The 17,466-nt window shown below is 38.9% G+C and overlaps 1 protein-coding gene across 1 annotated transcript in view; it reads right to left on the bottom strand.

Moving 5' to 3' along the window:
* FRK (fyn related Src family tyrosine kinase) overlaps positions 1–14,708 on the bottom strand; it is a 100,344-nt gene extending 85,636 nt beyond the window's left edge. Inside the window, exon 1 of the mRNA XM_080806997.1 lies at positions 13,755–14,708. Within this exon, the coding sequence (XP_080663123.1) occupies positions 13,755–14,125 (371 nt within the window). The 5' untranslated portion in view covers positions 14,126–14,708. The remainder of the gene's footprint in view (positions 1–13,754) is intronic.
* Between the last annotated feature and the right edge of the window lie 2,758 nt (positions 14,709–17,466).

The following is a 17,466-nucleotide window of genomic DNA, read 5'->3' as shown; positions in this document are numbered from 1 at the left end:
ATCTGCCTGTTTCCTATAAACTATTGCATAATACAGATACAAGATACTGAGTCACTTTTGTATTGCTTTTTTCTGAAATATCACTGTACTCACTGTATTATGACAGCTTAAAGTTACACAGAGGAATATTCTATAACTGTAGTTTATGACAGAAGACAGACAAGGCTTTCCTGACCCACGACTCCTCATCTGTCTTCTAAGAGAATACAGAAAGGACCATATATTGTGTTTTGTATATAAAACATTACTGGAGGAGATGGATCTGAGTGCATTCTTTTTTATTTTATAAAACAGTACTATTACTATACCACAGAAAATAAGTACTAAATGTGTAGATAGAAAAAAAATTAAAATAAATAAAAATAAAAATGTAGATGCAAGGTATATAATTAAGTATTGAAGTATTCTTAAGGAGCTGTTAAATGACTGAGTTCAATCTTCCCACATGACCCCAAAACTTGGAAGTATAGCACCAAAGAGAAAAATTCATTAATTTTCCTGAGAATTTTTGGGAAGGCCAAAGGGACCATGCTAAAAATGAACCCTCAACCCACTCTCGCTCTACCCTTACTACTAAACGCTAAATATCCCAACCCACAAGAGGATGTTGAAAAGCTACCAACTTTGACACCCTACAGAGGGTGAAAGCTGAAACCAAATAAACATAGTCCTTAGGACAATGCACACTCTGTTCAGCTGGGTTCCAACTCTCTCTTTTGATTTTGCTTTCCCTTAGCTGAGTGTCAGGATGGACCCAAGTCCCATGTGTAGAGCCCTATCATACATTATCCTTTCCTATGGCTCAGCCCAACCTAACCTTCCCAGTGCAAAGTCCTGGATGAAGCATGAAGTTCCTCATTAAACTCTCTTCACCTAATGACATCACCCATAATTACTTTATGAAACTTCTTTTTAGTGTTGTCAGTAATCTCCAAGAAATTTGAATCGTTTTTACCTCTTTTTCATTACTCTGATCATTCTTTAGCATCTCTTTCTCGACATTCTATTTTCTTATTTTGAAAAATATGCTATTTGTTTTTGCTCTACTTTCATGAATTCTTCACTGTTCCTTTCAGTGGCTCTTCTTCTTCCTTGTATTAGTTTTGCTTCAAAACAACTATTCAGTTAACTCACGAATCTAGAGGTGAATGATTTGGGAGGGGCTCTGTTGATCTTAGCTGGGCTTGAACATGAGTCTCCAGTCAGCTGGAAAGTCGGCTGGGACAAATAAGGCCTCTCTTCACACAGTCTCTCATCCTTTGCTTGGGTTATTCTCACAATACTTGCAGAACTCCAAGAACAATAAGAAAGCAAGTTCCAAGGTGGAAGTGCTTTTCGATCTCTGTTTTCATAATATGTACCATTGTTCCATTGACCAAAACAAGTCAGTTGATCAAACTGAGGGTTTGTGTGGGAGGAAACTTCCAAAGTGTGTGGATGCAAGGAGGTGTGAACCAATGGGGGTCATTACCATGATCTACACACTGCCCTTACTCACCCAAAATACGGTCATTTCTAAAGAGTTGATCTTTGGCCGCTTCTACTTCTTAGACTCACACTGTATGATTCTTATAATCCTTCTGAAGTCTACAATATTCTGCAATTCTTATTCTTGTGACATCTATAACACCTCTGTGTGAATGCCTTCAAAATTCAAAACTCCATCTTTATATCCATCACTCTATTAACAAGAAATACAAAATCATAAGAAGAACTTATGAATTCTTCCTATGAAGGTTAGACAAACCTTCTTAGAAAAGGTTCTTATGAGCCTGAACCCTGAAAGGAAGGTGTGATTTTTCCCAAACCAGAACTGATCAATGTGTTTGTTTCTTCATTCATTCACTAAATAGCAATTTTTTTAAGTGCATGCCACATGACAATTTGTGCTACTCTTATTGTATTTATCAGCATCTGTCTTATGCTAGTTGAGAAAACCAGCCCCTGACATCCGAGGGCTGGCCTTTCACTATAAGTAGGCTTTGGTGTTCTTCTGTTGAACATAAACAACCTCACAGAACATCAACATCAGATGAGGCCACTCTGTGACTACGATGAGGAAGTCCAACACAAGATCAGATCACTGTTAATTACACCTGAATACCAACAAAGACACGGACATGGTCTAACCACAAAAATGACCAAACACCCACTTATCTTGGCTACCCCAAGTGACTGTTGTTTCTTTACCAATCACAACCTTAATCTTGAACTAGTCTTCCCTCCTTCTCAACAAAATTTATTAAAATACCAAATCATACAGTTATCCCCACTTCCTGACAGGAGTCAATCCTTGAAGTGTGAAGCCAGAGTGAAGCCTTGCTTCTTTCAACCCTCCCTAAAATTATACCCCCAAATTCTATAGTGCATCCTTTCTCACATGTTCTTACTGAGATGGCCCATTGTGGTCCATGCTATGTTCTCCTCCCCCTTCATTGACTAATAAGCCAGCACAGAAGTATTCCTGATGGTCTTTGGCTGACAAGCACTGACATATCTTCTTGGTTTATTTGTCTTATCTCCAGAGATTGTTAAAATTCCCTGAGAAGAAGCACTGTCTTGTTCATTTTGGTATCTGGTATCTCCCACTACCCAAAAACAGTGCCTTTAATCACATAAATATACACCAAATGCTTACTGAATGGCTACATGAATCCCATAGACACTATCTTTCTCAATGACTAGAAATGTTGAGGAGATTTTGGAGAAAGTGTCCTGAATCCTACTTTATAGGAATAACACAGGCATCCTCCAGAGATGACTTCCTAGAAAGGACTTTGCCAGCAGCAAAATTCTGGGACTTACATGATGATGCCCCTCCTGTAATGAGAAGCTTGGTATGTCATAATTGATTAATACTCAGATGTAGAAGAAAAGATATATATGAGATTGGGATAGCATCAGAGGGATTTTAAATCTACCAGCAACACTGGCCTTTCACAGGAACCATACGGCATTCTTCTGAATCACGCAGCCAATGGGGTATGCAATATTTCTGTTAATAGAAATATTTATTTTGATTTAAGATTCTAAATGCCTTTCGAAACAGATAACTAATATAAATTTTAAAATTTCTCAGTAATAGTATTTCTTGAGTTACAAATGTTCTTAGTTACAGCAGTTCTTGAATTGCATCCTCATTTCACCCTTCAAAAGGTACAAAATTCATCAAAAAACCTCTGAGAAATTAGTCTGAATTTAAAGGCACTACAAAATATGCATAGCAATAAAAAAGAAGACAAGTAAAAACATAAAAGAATCTAACACTAAAATTAATTCAATTTTTATTTTTATTTTTATTTTTTTAAGATTTTATTTATTTATTTGACAGATCACAAGCAGCAGAGAGGCAGGCAGAGAGAGAGGGGAGGAAGCAGGCTCCCTGCTGAGCAGAGAGCCCGATGCAGGGCTCGATCCCAGGACCCTGGGATTATGACCTGGGCCGAAGGCAGAGGCTTAACCCACTGAGCCACCCAGGCGCCCCTAATTCAATTTTTAAATAGGAAGAAATCTAATTGAAAAGCTTTGTGGAAAAAAATGACATCAGGACAAAAAGATCATATACAAGGGACAGTCTATATGGCATCTCAGATTAGTTAAATAAGTACAAAGATGTATAATACAGATCACATGATCTACATCTGCATCTATATGGTTTAGCAAAATTCTTGTTTCGTTAATCTTCAAAAAGATCCACATAAACCAATACTAAAGTTGCAGGCTTCAGGAAAACAGCCGTAAGGAGGTCTAAAATACCATCGATCTGCTTAACTGCCTTCCCCCAGAAACACTGGTCCAATCTTTCCAGTGACAGGAAGTATTAAGAATTCCCATTAGAAATGGGAGTCAGCAAATGCTGCTGAGAAATTAGCAGCTCATTAGTAAGAAAACTAGTAAAAAGGACACATAATTATTGTGTTTGGTAATGTTTTAGGATGTGACAGTGAAAATCTATTAATATTCGGTAAAAGCATCAAACTTTGAGCTTGCACAATCTGAAAACTATTTCATATACATAATAATTTGAAATTATGTCTGTTAAGCATAAAAACTGAAATTACAAGTCTGGCCCCATGACATTAATTTTGTAAATTGGGTTTTGGTTTTCTGTCCATTTAAAAGCTCAGGCTAATAATTCCTTTACTCTAAATATAACCACAATATAGTTCAATTTGTATGTATGTGATTTTTAAATACCATTTCAATAAGATTCATAATCTGTTTCTGGCTTGATATTTATTCTACATTATAGATAATATTCAAATCGATCTGTGACCCCTCAGTATTTTGTCCCAAGGAGTGGATTAGAGCCACTAATTTCTGGGACCTGGAAGTTATGCCATTCTGACTATGAGTCTAACCAAAAATTAAGACATGAACAATTCATTGAGAAAAGAATGCAAAATGCCCTATGCCTCTAGAAACTCATTAGCTTTTTCTCGTAGGTAAAACAACAAGAAAGAGTTACTTTGAATGGCATACTGCAATTGAAACTTTCAACGTATTGGGGCGCCTGGGTGGCTCAGTCGTTAAGTGTCCGCCTTCTGCTCAGGTCATGATCCCAGGGTCCCTCATGGAGTCCCACATGGAGCCCTGCCTCAGGCTCCCTGCTCAGCGAGAAGCCTGCTTCTCCCTCTCCCACACCCCCTGCTTGTGTTCCCTCTCTTGCTGTGTCTCTGTCTGATAAACAAATAAAATCTTTAAAAGAAAAGAAACTTCCAAAGTATTATCAATTTAATCAATTTTCTTAGAAAAGATTAAGAATTACTCCTAACTCATTTTAATGACTCTGTACCATGTCACTTTACTGCTTCTCAAAGATATCATGTCACTTCATGGCTTCTCAAAGATATCACATCATTTCATTGCTTCTCAAAGATATCTGGAGATACATGTAATCAAATTCTACTATTCAGCAAATACATTTAACTGCTATTAATTACACTTACACTTTAACTGTGATTTTTTTTCTTTTTTTTTTTTTTTTGTTTTTTTAGAGAGGGGGAGGGTAGGGAAGGGGCCAAGGGAGTGGGAGAGAGAGAATCTTAAGAAGGCTCCACACCCAGCAAGAGCACAACAGGACCCTAAGCTTATGACCTGAGCCAAAATGAAGAGTCAGGTGCTGAACCAACAGAGCCACTCAGGAGCCCCTCAACTGTGATTTTAGTTCAGTTCAGTTGGTTCCTCTTTTCCTCACTTCTATGACTTTGCCATTATTCTCATAAAATTTATTTTAATTTAGCAGTTAATTATCATTTTTCTTGAAAATAGTGACAATTTACATAAAATTCATTATATAACAAATTAAGAGAAACACAATTGTGCTGACATAGGCATAACAGTTATATTAATATGACCAACCAACCATATAATATTATATCTGAGATGTAATGTTTTATAAATTAATTATTTTAGCACCGTATTTGTTATTTTACATCAAAGGATTAGGAGAAAATACATCATAATTCTAAAGGTAATACAGTCATTCAATAATACATTTTTCTAATTAAATTATTTGTCCTAAAATTCTTATATTGGATTTATCTGAAACATTTATTTTAATAACAGTTATGTTATTCTTACAATATACTTTTCTTATATATGGAAATCTCTTTTTTTTTTGTAAAGATTTTATTCATTTATTGTCAGAGAGAGAGAGAGAGAGAGCACAGGCAGACAGAGTGGCAGGCAGAGGCAGAGGGCGAAGCAGGCTCCCTGCCGAGCAAGGGGCCCGATGTGGGACTCGATCCCAGGACGCTGGGATCATGACCTGAGCCGAAGGCAGCCGCTTAACCAACTGAGCCACCCAGGCGTCCCATGGAAATCTCTTTTTTACTTAGTTTCTAAAACAATGATATTTACACTTTGTCTTAGGAGGAGAAACTAAAAATGCATTATTTTCACTTTCCACATATATACACTTAGTCTCCTTAAAAACTATGACAAAGGGAAAGAAATAAATGATTTGGAAAAAGAACAATTATAGGATGACTTGCCTACAGGTGATTTTCTAGTGATTTAAACTACTCAAAGTAGATATGTCAGATTGGTTTGTGATATATACTGATGCCTTTGGTACAGCCACTGTGGAAAATAGTATGAAAGTTCCTCAAAAAATTGAAAATAGAAATATTGTATGATCAAAAAATTCTACTAATAGGTATTTACCCCAAAAAATGAAAACCCTAATTTAAAAAGACATATGTTATTCCTATATTTATTACAGTGTAATTTACAATAACCAAAATATGGAAGCAACCTAAGTGTCCATCAACAGATGAACAGATAAGGAAGATGTGAGGTATCTGAAATATTATCAACTCATCAAAAAGATGAGATCATGTCATTTGAGACAACATAGATGGACCTTGAGGGTATTATGCTAAGTGAAGTAAGTCAGGTTAAGAAAGACAAATAGTATATGATTTCACTCACAAAAAATAAAACAAAATGAAAAATAAATGAATAAACTAAAAGCAGAATCAGACCTATAAATACAGAGAACAAACTGATGACTGCCAGAGGGGAGGTGGATGGGGGTTGGGCAAAATGTGCGCAGGAGAGCGGGAGAAACAGGCTTCTAGTTACGGAATGAATACCTTATAGGGATAAAGGGCAAGTCATCAGAAATATAGTCAATGGTATTGTAATAGCAATATATGCGGAGAGAGGGTAGCTATACTCGTGGTCAACAGAGCATAATGTATAAACTTTGTCGAATTACTATGTTGTACACCTGCAACTAATGTTACACTGTATGTCAATTATACTCAAATAATACACATATATTCTGATGCCTTCATTTATTTATGTATTAATAATCATTTTAATTTTTAAACTATATCATTCACTAAAAAGACTCAAAATTGGCTTCATTTCCCAATTGAGAAAGAAGTTTACTGACATCCAGTTTGAAAATAACTAGGAACACTACATACAGCTTGTATTGGACAGTTATAAAATTCAGCAGTATTCAAATCACCAAATAGTGAAGCTCCAACTGTATTTTAAATGGTGGGGCAGGCAAAAGAATTCTCTTCCTGAGACTATACCACTTTATTTTTCAATGCTACTTTCTTCAAGCCAGACAATGGCAACGGCCTTAAATTAGATAAAACTTTGATGGGACTCTAGTTTGACACATTAAAGAGGAGCACAATTAAGAAAATATGCCCTAAACAGATGGGGAGAAATTCCATTACCTTTATACTTCATAAAATTCTAACACTTTTATTTCATAGCATAAACTACCAACAAAGTTACAAGGTACAATTTTTTTTTTTTTTTCAAAGCAGTTCTTAAAATGGTGACTAGGAGAGGAACTGGAAAAAATCTGCCTTTATGTAGTAATTGAAAGGAGGAGAAAAAGCTTTCCACTGAATGCTTTCATAGTTTAATTTGGTATAAAGTATGTGAGTACCACCTAAAGCACACTTAGACAATTAGGCAAAGAAATTTTTAAGCCCTTTGTAGATAAATGACTTGCTATGTGTAAATTGTACAGCCACTGACCATTTTGCTTTCCATCACTATATTGCATTAGTTCAAATTTTTTATGGTTAAAAGATGGGATTTAAAGCCATTGTTCTTGGCTCCAAGATTTATATGTAATTCCCATGCCATTACTTTCTGGGTGAACTTTATCTCTAAAAACACTATGAATAAAAATTGTAAATGAATGGAATACTACTCAGCCATCAAAAAAATGAAATCTTACCATTTGCAACAACGTGGATGGAACTAGAGGGTGTTATGCTAAATGAAATACGTCAATCAGAGAAAGACAATTATCATATGATCTCGCTGATTTGTGGAATTTAAGAAACAAAACAGAGGATCATAGAGGAAGAGAGGGGAAAAAGTAAAACAAGATGAAATCAGAGAGGGAGACAAACCATAAAATAAGAGATCCTTAATCACAGGAAACAAACTGAGGGTTGCTAGAGGGGAGGGGGGCAGAGGTATGGGTTAACTGGGTGATGGACGTGAAGGAGGGCACGTGATGTAATGAGCACTGGGTACTATACGCGACTGATAAATCACTGACCTCTACCTCTGAAACCAGTAACATATTATATGTTAATTGAATTTAAATAAATACATTTTTTCAAAAAAAGAAAAAAATGTAAACAGAGTTCTAAGTAATCAGACTCTAAAAGCAAGGGTTTTGAGAAATTCCATGTTGAAAATGTTGAAGAGGGGCGCCTGGGTGGCTCAGTGGGTTTAGCCACTGCCTTCGGCTCAAGTCATGATCTCGGGGTCCTGGGATCGAGTCCCGCATCGGGCTCTCTGCTCAGGAGGGAGCTTGCTTCCCTCTCTCTCTCTCTCTGCCTGCCTCTCTGCCTGCTTGTGATCTCTCTCTGTCAGACAAATAAATAAAATCTTTAAAAAAAAAAAAAAAGAAAAAAGAAAATGTTGAAGAGCTCTCATCTATGAAAGGACCTAGGAGTTCAAACTGAACTTAGGAGTGTCAAACTGAAGTTAAGCTAAATATAATAATTTTTCCTAGAGGCAAAATAAATCATTAAGAATGGTTTTATTATATTACTTAATGCAAGATATTCAGAAAAGGTATTTCAGGTAGGAATACCAATCAAGTATTAAATTGGTTTATCTTTTAACAATAGTATAGTTCTTTTTTTTTTTTTTTAATTTATTTATTTGACAGCGAGAGACACTGAGAGAGGGAACACAGCAGCAGGGGGAGTGGGTGAGGGAGACGCAGGCTTCCCATGGAGCAGAGAGCCTGATGCAGGGCTCGATCTCAGAACCCTGGGGTCATGACCTGAGCCAAAGGCAGACATTTAACCACTGAGGCACCCAGGTGCCCCAGTATAGTTCTTTTTTTAACATCTCTACTTCTCAGTATTAAAAAAACAAACAAAAATGCTAAAACCTTCAACAGATTTGCCCTGACCCTGATTAAACTCCATAAGTATTTGCATTTGTTTTCTTATTTCTGCAAGTCAAGAAATAAAGACGCAAACAGATAAATACTAGCATGAATGAGTTAAGCTAATCTATTTAGGAATGAGATGACCCAGCCTTCACTGGTTTCCCCTTGCCTCCCATCTCACACATGTAAATAACAACAATCTTTACTTAGTACTCTATACTGAGCTCCCTATAAAATAAACTACATTAACGTCCACAGTATTTGAAAGGAAAAAATGAGTCAATGAAGAAAGATATTAAAAGACATCTTTGTGTAATTCTCTGGGTACTAAGGCACTGTGAGAGCCACTTGGACACCCGCACTCGGAAGACTGTTAACTGCTTCACTGTTAAGTTTCAATCACTACCAGTTGAAATGGACTGTAAGTCTAGAGGCTGCAGCTACCCACACTGAAAGTATTGAAGGAGTTTAGCCATTCGGTGGCAAGAGCCCTCATTACTAATCTGTGTTCATAGATGAAGGCCATGGTGTACACTTAAAAGAAATGGCCCACGCTGACTGAGATGCACTGTGGCAACATCTTTTGGCCATCAAGCTTTTATTCCAGTGAATGTGAAGATCCCAAGGGGAGCCCACTATAGGTCAGTAGTGACACACGGGAATACTGCTGAGAACCAATTCCAAGAGGAAAAATGTCGCGCAGAAAAGAAAAAGTATTCTTGGTTACAGATAGCCCATGAGAATAAAAAAAAATAGCCACGATATTTTAGTCATCTTATTTTGTGTTTGTTAGGCAAATATAACCTAAATAAGCAACAGGCACTCTACTTGAGCCTGTTACCCAGAAAGTTATCACTTTTGAATTGTCTTATTTCAGTTTACTTGTTTTCTTCAGCATTTATGGTTTTGTCAAGTAGGAATGCAGCTAAACCACTACATATGAAACAATAAGAGTTCATTTTCCCAGACCATCAGGGAACCCAGAGATCTATGTGACCCCAGGGACTCTAGAGATGAGCAAAGGTCCTAAACAATTATATGTATTGAATACATTTAAAATTAGTGGATTATGGTTTTCAGAGTACAGGTCTTTCACCTCTTTGGTTAAGTTTATTCCTAGATATTTTATTGTTTTGGGTGCAATTATAAATGGGATTATTTTCTTAATTTCATTTTCTGCTGCTTCATTATTAGTATATAGGAATTCAACAGATTTCTGTACATTGATTTTGTATCCTGAGACTTACTGAATTCATTTATCAGTTCTAGTAGTTTTTGGGGGTTTTTTTGTTTTTTGTTTTTGGTTCTTTGGGTTTTTTGGTGGAGACTTTAGGGTTTTCTATATATAGTATCATGTCATCTGCAAATATAAAATTATAAAACACTGATGATAGAAATTCAAGATGACATAAAGAAATGGAAAGACATTCCATGCTCATGGGTTAGAAGAACAAATATTGTTAAAATGTCTATACTATCCAAAGCAATCTACACATTCAATGCAATCTGTATCAAAATACCAACAGCATTTTCACAGAGCTAGAACAAGGAATCCTAAAATTTGTATGGAACCAAAAAAGATCTCAAATAGCCAAAGCAATCTTGAAAAAGAAAAACAAAACTAGAGGTATCACAATTCCAGATTTCAAATCTAGTACAAAGAAATTAAAACAGTATGGTACTGATGTAAAAATAGACACATAAATCAATGGAATAGAACAGAAAACCCAAAATAAACCGACATTTATATGGTCAGTTAATCTTCAAAAACAGAGGAATGAATATACAGTGGTAAAAGATAGTCTCTTCAACAAACGGTGTTGGGAAAACTGGACAGCAACATGCAAAAGAATGAAACTGGACTACTTTCTTTCACCATACACAAAAATTAACTCAAAATGGATTAAAGACCTAAATGTGAGACCTGAAACCATAAAAATCGTAGAAGAGAGTATAGGCAGTAATCTCTCTGACATTTGCTCTAGCAACATTTTTCTAGCTATGTCTCCTGAAGCAAAGGAACTAAAAGCAAAACCTATGGGGACTACATCAAAATAACAAGTTTCTGGGGGCGCCTGGGTGGCTCAGTTGGTTAAAGCCTCTGCCTTCAGCTCAAGTCATGATCTCAGGGTCCTGGGATCGAGCCCCACATTGGGCTCTCTGCTCAGCAGGGAACCTGCTTCCTCCTCTCTCTCTCTGCCTGCCTCTCTGTCTACTTGTGATCTCTGGCAAGTAAATAAATAAAATCTTTAAAAAAAAAAAAATAACAAGTTTCTGCACAGTGAAGGAAATAATCAACAAAATTAAAAGACAACTGACAAAATGGGAGAAGATATTTGCAAATGACACATCAGATAAAGGGCTAGTGTCCAAAATCTACAAAGAACTTATCAAACTCAACACCCAAAGAACAAATAATCCAGTCAAGAAATGGGCAGAAGATATGAACAGGCATTTCTACAAAGAAGACAGACAGCCAACAGACACATGAAAAGATGCTCAACATCACTTATCATCAGGAAAATGTATATCAAAACTACAATGAGATACCACTGCACACCTGTCAGAATGGCTAAAACCAAAAAAACAAGAAACAACAAGTGTTGGTGAGAATGTGGAGAAAAGGGAACCCTCCTGCACTGTTGGTGAAAATGCAGACTAGTGAAAAACCACTGTGGAAAACTGTATGGAGCTTCCTCAATTAAAAATAAAACTATTTTATAATCCAGTAATCATACTACTGTGTATTTACCAAACAAATATACAAAAACACTAATTCATTACATCCCTATATTTGTTGCAGCATTATTTATAAGAGCCAAACTATGGAAGCAGCCCAAGTGTCCACTGGTAGATGAATAAATAAAGATGAGATAGACAGATAGATACAGATATTTACATAGATATCTAGAGAGAGAGAGAGAGAGATGATAGATAGAATATTATATACCTATAAAAAGACTGAAATCTTGCCATTTGCAACATGGATACAGCAAAAGAATACAAAGCTAAGGGAAATCAGAAAGTCAGAGAAAGACAAATACCGTATCATCTCGCTCATAGGTGAAATTTAAGAAACAAAACAAATGAGCAAAGGGGAAAAGAGAGACAAAGCAAAATCAACAAAGAGATTCTTAAATAGAGAGAACAAACCGGTGGTTACTAGAGGGGATGTGGATGGGTGGATGGGGGAAATATGGGGTGCGGGGTTAGAGAGTACACTTATCATGATGAATAAAAAATAGAATGATAAAAATATTAGATTATGAGTTCAAGACTAGTATAAATATTCTAGTATTCATTCATACAGTATGCATATCTTACACTGAATATAAAATATAATGGCATACAATCACATCATACCATAATACCATATCATGTCTGTAAATCATATACTAGTGAAAACATAAATACACATAAGTAAGCATCCAATGAATAAGGTATTTCCTATAGATTAACACAGAAAACAAATGTTTATGCAGATGACTTTCTCATTTGAGAACAATTCCATTCATCAAAAGTCTAGGTTTCAGTTCATTTCTTAGGCATAAAATTTAGGCATAAATAAGAGCCTTCTTAACATACCAGCAACCTAATATTGGAAAGAATCTCAAAAATAACCAAATCGCCTTCTGTATTTGTATTTGAGTTTAGCAAGCAGCAGTACTACCCCAAGAGCACTTCCTTGCCATTTCATTCCCTGGGCTAGTAAAGGATGCTGCGGCTCTCGTAGAAAAGGAGAACCATATCAGAGACTGAGTGAATCCCCAGTGGTTCATTCCTCTACTAAGGATCCATTCTATAAAATGAGTCCTGAGACACATTCCCAGTCTTGGGTTTCACGGAAACCAGGCAGGAACAAAGTTGGGGCCAGTAACAGTCCCCACTTGCTTCTCAACCCACCAAACCTCAAATATCCTCTGTCAAGACTGTGTTTTACCTACTTTATATTCAACCACCACTAGCATAACCTCCCTCCTCCCCCACTCACCATGCCACTACTGTGCCTGGCACTTGCCTGGATGGATGGATGCATGCATGCATGGATGCACAGATGCATGGACGGGTAGATGGAGGGATGGATGCATGGATGCATGGATGCATGCGTGGGTGGATGGACGGATGAATGGAAAAGTATATAAAATTGTCCTCTGTGGGTTCATCATAATTCATAGGAACTTTTTCAAATATCAGAGTAGTCTTTATCACCTCCTCTCTACCATTACTAAATATCTGTAGCTGGCCAGTTTCTAATCATAACAAAAGCTCCAAACTATCACAATTTGGGTAGCATAAGCCCGTATCTGGTACTCAAAGAAAAAAGTCTAGTCATGATTTCAGTGGGAAAAAGTAGTGGAAAAATTAGCATCTTCTAAATGTTACCCTGTGTGTGCCTAACAGAATGAAAAAGGATTAAAATTAGAGTTAGGGTTGGGGGTTGATCCTTCGAAAGTTTTAAAAGCAAGAAGGCTGGACTTCAGATTTGAAAGGGCGATGTAAGGAAGATCTTTGACCTACCTACCTGCCAATGAAATGCAGTTCTGTTACTCAAGTGAGGCATGATTTATTTTACAGCCAAAGAAAAGGTAGGGCCTTAAATGCACCATTTGTTTACATTGAAGATGCACCCAGGGCCCCTGGGTTTACATATTGTAATAGAAGTCATTTCCACAACAATTACCCACCAGTTTCGCTCTCACTGAGCAGGAGAGGTGTTTTCAATGAGGAGGTTCCTGCCAGGACTTCCTCATACTTTCTGGGTAGCTCTTTGGAAATTAGGGGGTTGCAGACAGGTAAGAAGGAAAGCTCATCCGCCCCCAGAGAGTTGAGAAACAAAGTGTGGGTTTGTACTACTCACGGCTCTGCCTGCAGGCTCCTGTCCTCAGCCACATAGTTAGAAGGAATATAGCCCTGCAGCGGCTGGCCAGAGCCATCTCCCCTTTTCTCCAAGTGCCTGGCGAACCACCAGCCCTCCCGGGAAGTGTCCAGGACTTGGAGCTTGTCGCCCGTGCGGAAGCTAAGGTCCTCTGCGGTCCGAGCCTGGTAGTCAAACAGAGCCACAAAGTAGTGGCCGTGGCTTCTCCCGGGCTCCTGACTCTGCTGGGGAGGACTGGGGGAGCAGCGGGCCATGGGGTTCTCAATCACCACTCCCGGCTTGTCGGCCTCCTGGAACAAGCAGGGGAGGCAGGGCCGCAAGTATGCCCAGAACCTCAGACAAACGTTGCCCATGGTGCTGTGGTAGGGGCGAGGGGAGAGGGGCTTCTCCCTCTCCCCTCAGGGTCTGCAGATCAACTTTCTCTTCTTCCACCAGGCAGCTTGGAAGTCAGCACCAATTCCCCGGGCTTCGGAAAAGTGTGCAAAGCCCCGTTTCACCACGAGGGGCAGATCTGCCTGCAGTGACCCCCGCTTGGGGACACTCACCGGGTTCCTTTCTGTGGCTGGAGCTGCTGCCCCAGTACCAAACTGAATGGGAGCTGGGAGGCTGCTCAGGGGAAGATGTCTTTTCCTCTTCTCTGCTTAGGAATCCCAGAGCAAAAATGAAATCAAGAGGGCTTCATGTAGACAAACGTCTAAGAACAGAAGAGTCATCTTGCTTTATGTCCCGAGGTAAAGTCAGTAAAAGAAAGAGGTCAACTGCAGGTGAGATCCCTTCTTGCCTCTGCCAGGAGCTCTCTCCGGGATTGAGTCGGTCTCCGTGGTCTGGCCGGTCCTGACCCCCACAGAGCTTTCCTTTTTGCTAATGATTAACCAACCAGGGGAGCCTATTGCCTCTAACATCCTGAGCTATGAGCAGTAATTTCTCCTGACTTCCTGGTTTCCTTTTGTCTGTGATTTAAAAGGGATTCCGGTCCTCTCTACCTCTCCCTTCCCACACCCGAGAGAGACCAGCGCCCTCGCCAGGGAGCTGCCAACGTCCATACCACTGGATAAACAGGCTATAGCCCACGGAGATTTTTGTCTTGCTATGTTCCCAGCACAGACTTCCCCACCCCCGGCTCATGAAGATGAGTAGGATTATTCTGCCACCACTAAGGGAAATTAAAAGGATAATTACAGTGTTTAGATATTTGTTACTGGACAAATGGCAACTGGGAAAGAACTATCAAGTTGCTACCTTTTTTCATCACGATGAATAGATTTTTAATAGCTTCAAAATATATTTACAGTCTGGAAAAATACGAGAGCAGCTGACTAAAATGCTGAGAACCTGAAACACTGCTTTTTCCCACAGAGACATTTAATTTCCCATCTCTCATGTACTATTTCTGAAATGCACGCGCGCGCGCACACACACACACACACACACACACACTAGGGGACCAGTAGAGAGGAGGAGTAGAAGGGCCGCGTGTGAGCTGCTGTGGGTCTACAGGAATTCTAACTTCATTGGTGGGACCTCAGGAGCTAATGAGATCGGACAGCCACCCTGAGGGGTGGGGAGGTTTTCTCTACGTCCTCCTGTTTGCGACAGCTGACTCCCAGCAACAATCAGGCAGAGACTGTGGACAGATCTACACACTGCCACTTTCACTAGTGGAGACCAACTCTCAACTCGTTTACCATGTGTCACTTGTTTTCGTATAAGATATTTATTAAAATTTTCCACCCTAAAACACAATCTCTATATATGTTACTGGAGGCTTGACCTGGCTAACCGAGCCTCAACACTCTCAAAATTCCTGTTCTTTGACAAACAGCAGGGCATTTTTAGTTTGAATAATCAAACTCAAGGGAAAAAAAAGAAAACCCAGAGAACGATGGCCATGGCTTCAGCCTCATCTGCTCTTACCTGGTACTAAAATCAGTCATTCATGGTGGACAGATGACCTGGCTAGAACAAGACCTCATGTCAAATTCCCAGGTTTTTCCAAATGTCTTCTGAGTTAGAATGGAAGCACCAACTAGCCGGAAAAGAAAAGCCAAAAGGTGAGCCAGTTTTGGTTGTCTGTTTGTTTGTGACATGGAACCAAAAATACAATTCCATATATGAGCGAAAATGGCAATTATATAATATTGAGAAGCCGTAAGAATATTTTGTTTCAGACACATTAATTGTAAAAGTATGGGATCCTATTAATCCCCCCACGTAGAGGCACAGGATGCTAGTCTTTCCAGAGACATCTATAGGATCTAAAAATGAAATGAGATTCGGAAGCCGTTAGAGAGAGGTATTCAAAACCAATTTGTAAGTGGAGTCTGAGACTTCAAAAAGTCGAAGTTTTTAAATTCAGATATGCCTCCATTATGGTTATGACAAGGCATTCTGGAAGGAGACAAAGTGGCAGACACGCACAGCACAGTCACTGAGCGAATAAATGAAATTGAAAAAGCAGGTGACCATCAGAAGGTGTCAGGCAAACAATGGTCTGAGAAAGCTGAGCCATGGGATGGGGAGAGAAAGGGCTTCTTTGGGTTAACAGCACCAGAACTCTGCAGTCTCCCAACCTTAAAGCCTTAAAGTCATCTTTTACTCTCCCCCTGGTTTCTCTGAGCTAATCAATCAGTAAATTCTGCTCAGTCTTCCTTTTAATTTAGTCCACAAACTTTTTTTATTCCTTCTGAACAACAGCTGTGTACTGGAAAGAAGGAAGGAAGGAAGGAAGGAAAGAAAGAAAAGTAAGAAAGTTAATTAGTTCTTCCCTGGATTCTTCCAGAAGCATCCTAAGCAGTCTCGCTTCCTCCAGCTTATTCCCTACCTCTGCCACACCTTGCATACCACTCCCAGATCAATTTTTACTATCATAATAATGATATGAGTGCTGGTAGAGAGTAGCCATCAGAATTGGAGGGCTTTCTATGTGCCAGGCCCTGTGCTAAGAATGTTACAAATGGTATTCATTTAATCCTCTCTGCAAATAAAAACAATAGTACCTATGAGGAAGTTGTGTTTGTTTGTTTTCAATTTTAAAGCAGAAATCTAGGCTTCGCGCGATTAAGTAAATTGTCCAAGCTCACACAGCCACCAAGTGGCTGAACCAAGAGTAACACTCTGGTCTCAATCTGTCTTCAAAGCCTGAGTTTTGATGACTCTAAAAAGAAGTTAATGTCATTCTTCTGTGTAAAATCCACCAGGACTACCCAGCGTGTTTGGAATAAAACCTAAATTCTTTATCAGGACACATAAAGCCCTCTCTGACCTCATGGCCCTTTCCTATCTCTCGCTCTCTCTCTCTTTCTCTCTCTCTCTCACACACACACACACACACACACACACACTGGGATGCAGTTTCCCTAGGCAACTAAGGCTCCTAAAGCCCTCCCCACTACCCTACCCCACCCTATGACCTCCTCCTGGTTTTTCCAGGCTGAGTTTGATTGATACTTTCTCTGGATTAGAGGCCCCTACTCTGTGTACCCTTAAAACCTGACACACACTTTTTTACTTGGTCACCTGCTAAATGTCACTTGGTTCTCTTATTTGCTAAGGAATCAGATTTCCCTCTCTGAGTCTTTAATGCCTTATACAACATCCAGTATGTAGCAGTAAATACTCTGTAAGTATTAAGGAAAGAGGGAAGGAAGGAAGGAAGTGGGGGGGAGGAAGGAAGAGGGGCTCCTGGGTGGCTCAG

This window comes from Martes martes (assembly GCF_963455335.1).
Source record: "Martes martes genome assembly, chromosome: 6".
Taxonomy (NCBI): Eukaryota; Metazoa; Chordata; class Mammalia; order Carnivora; family Mustelidae; genus Martes; species Martes martes.
The sequence above is the reverse complement of the archived record's forward strand: the minus strand, read 5'-3'. Positions and strand labels throughout refer to the sequence as shown.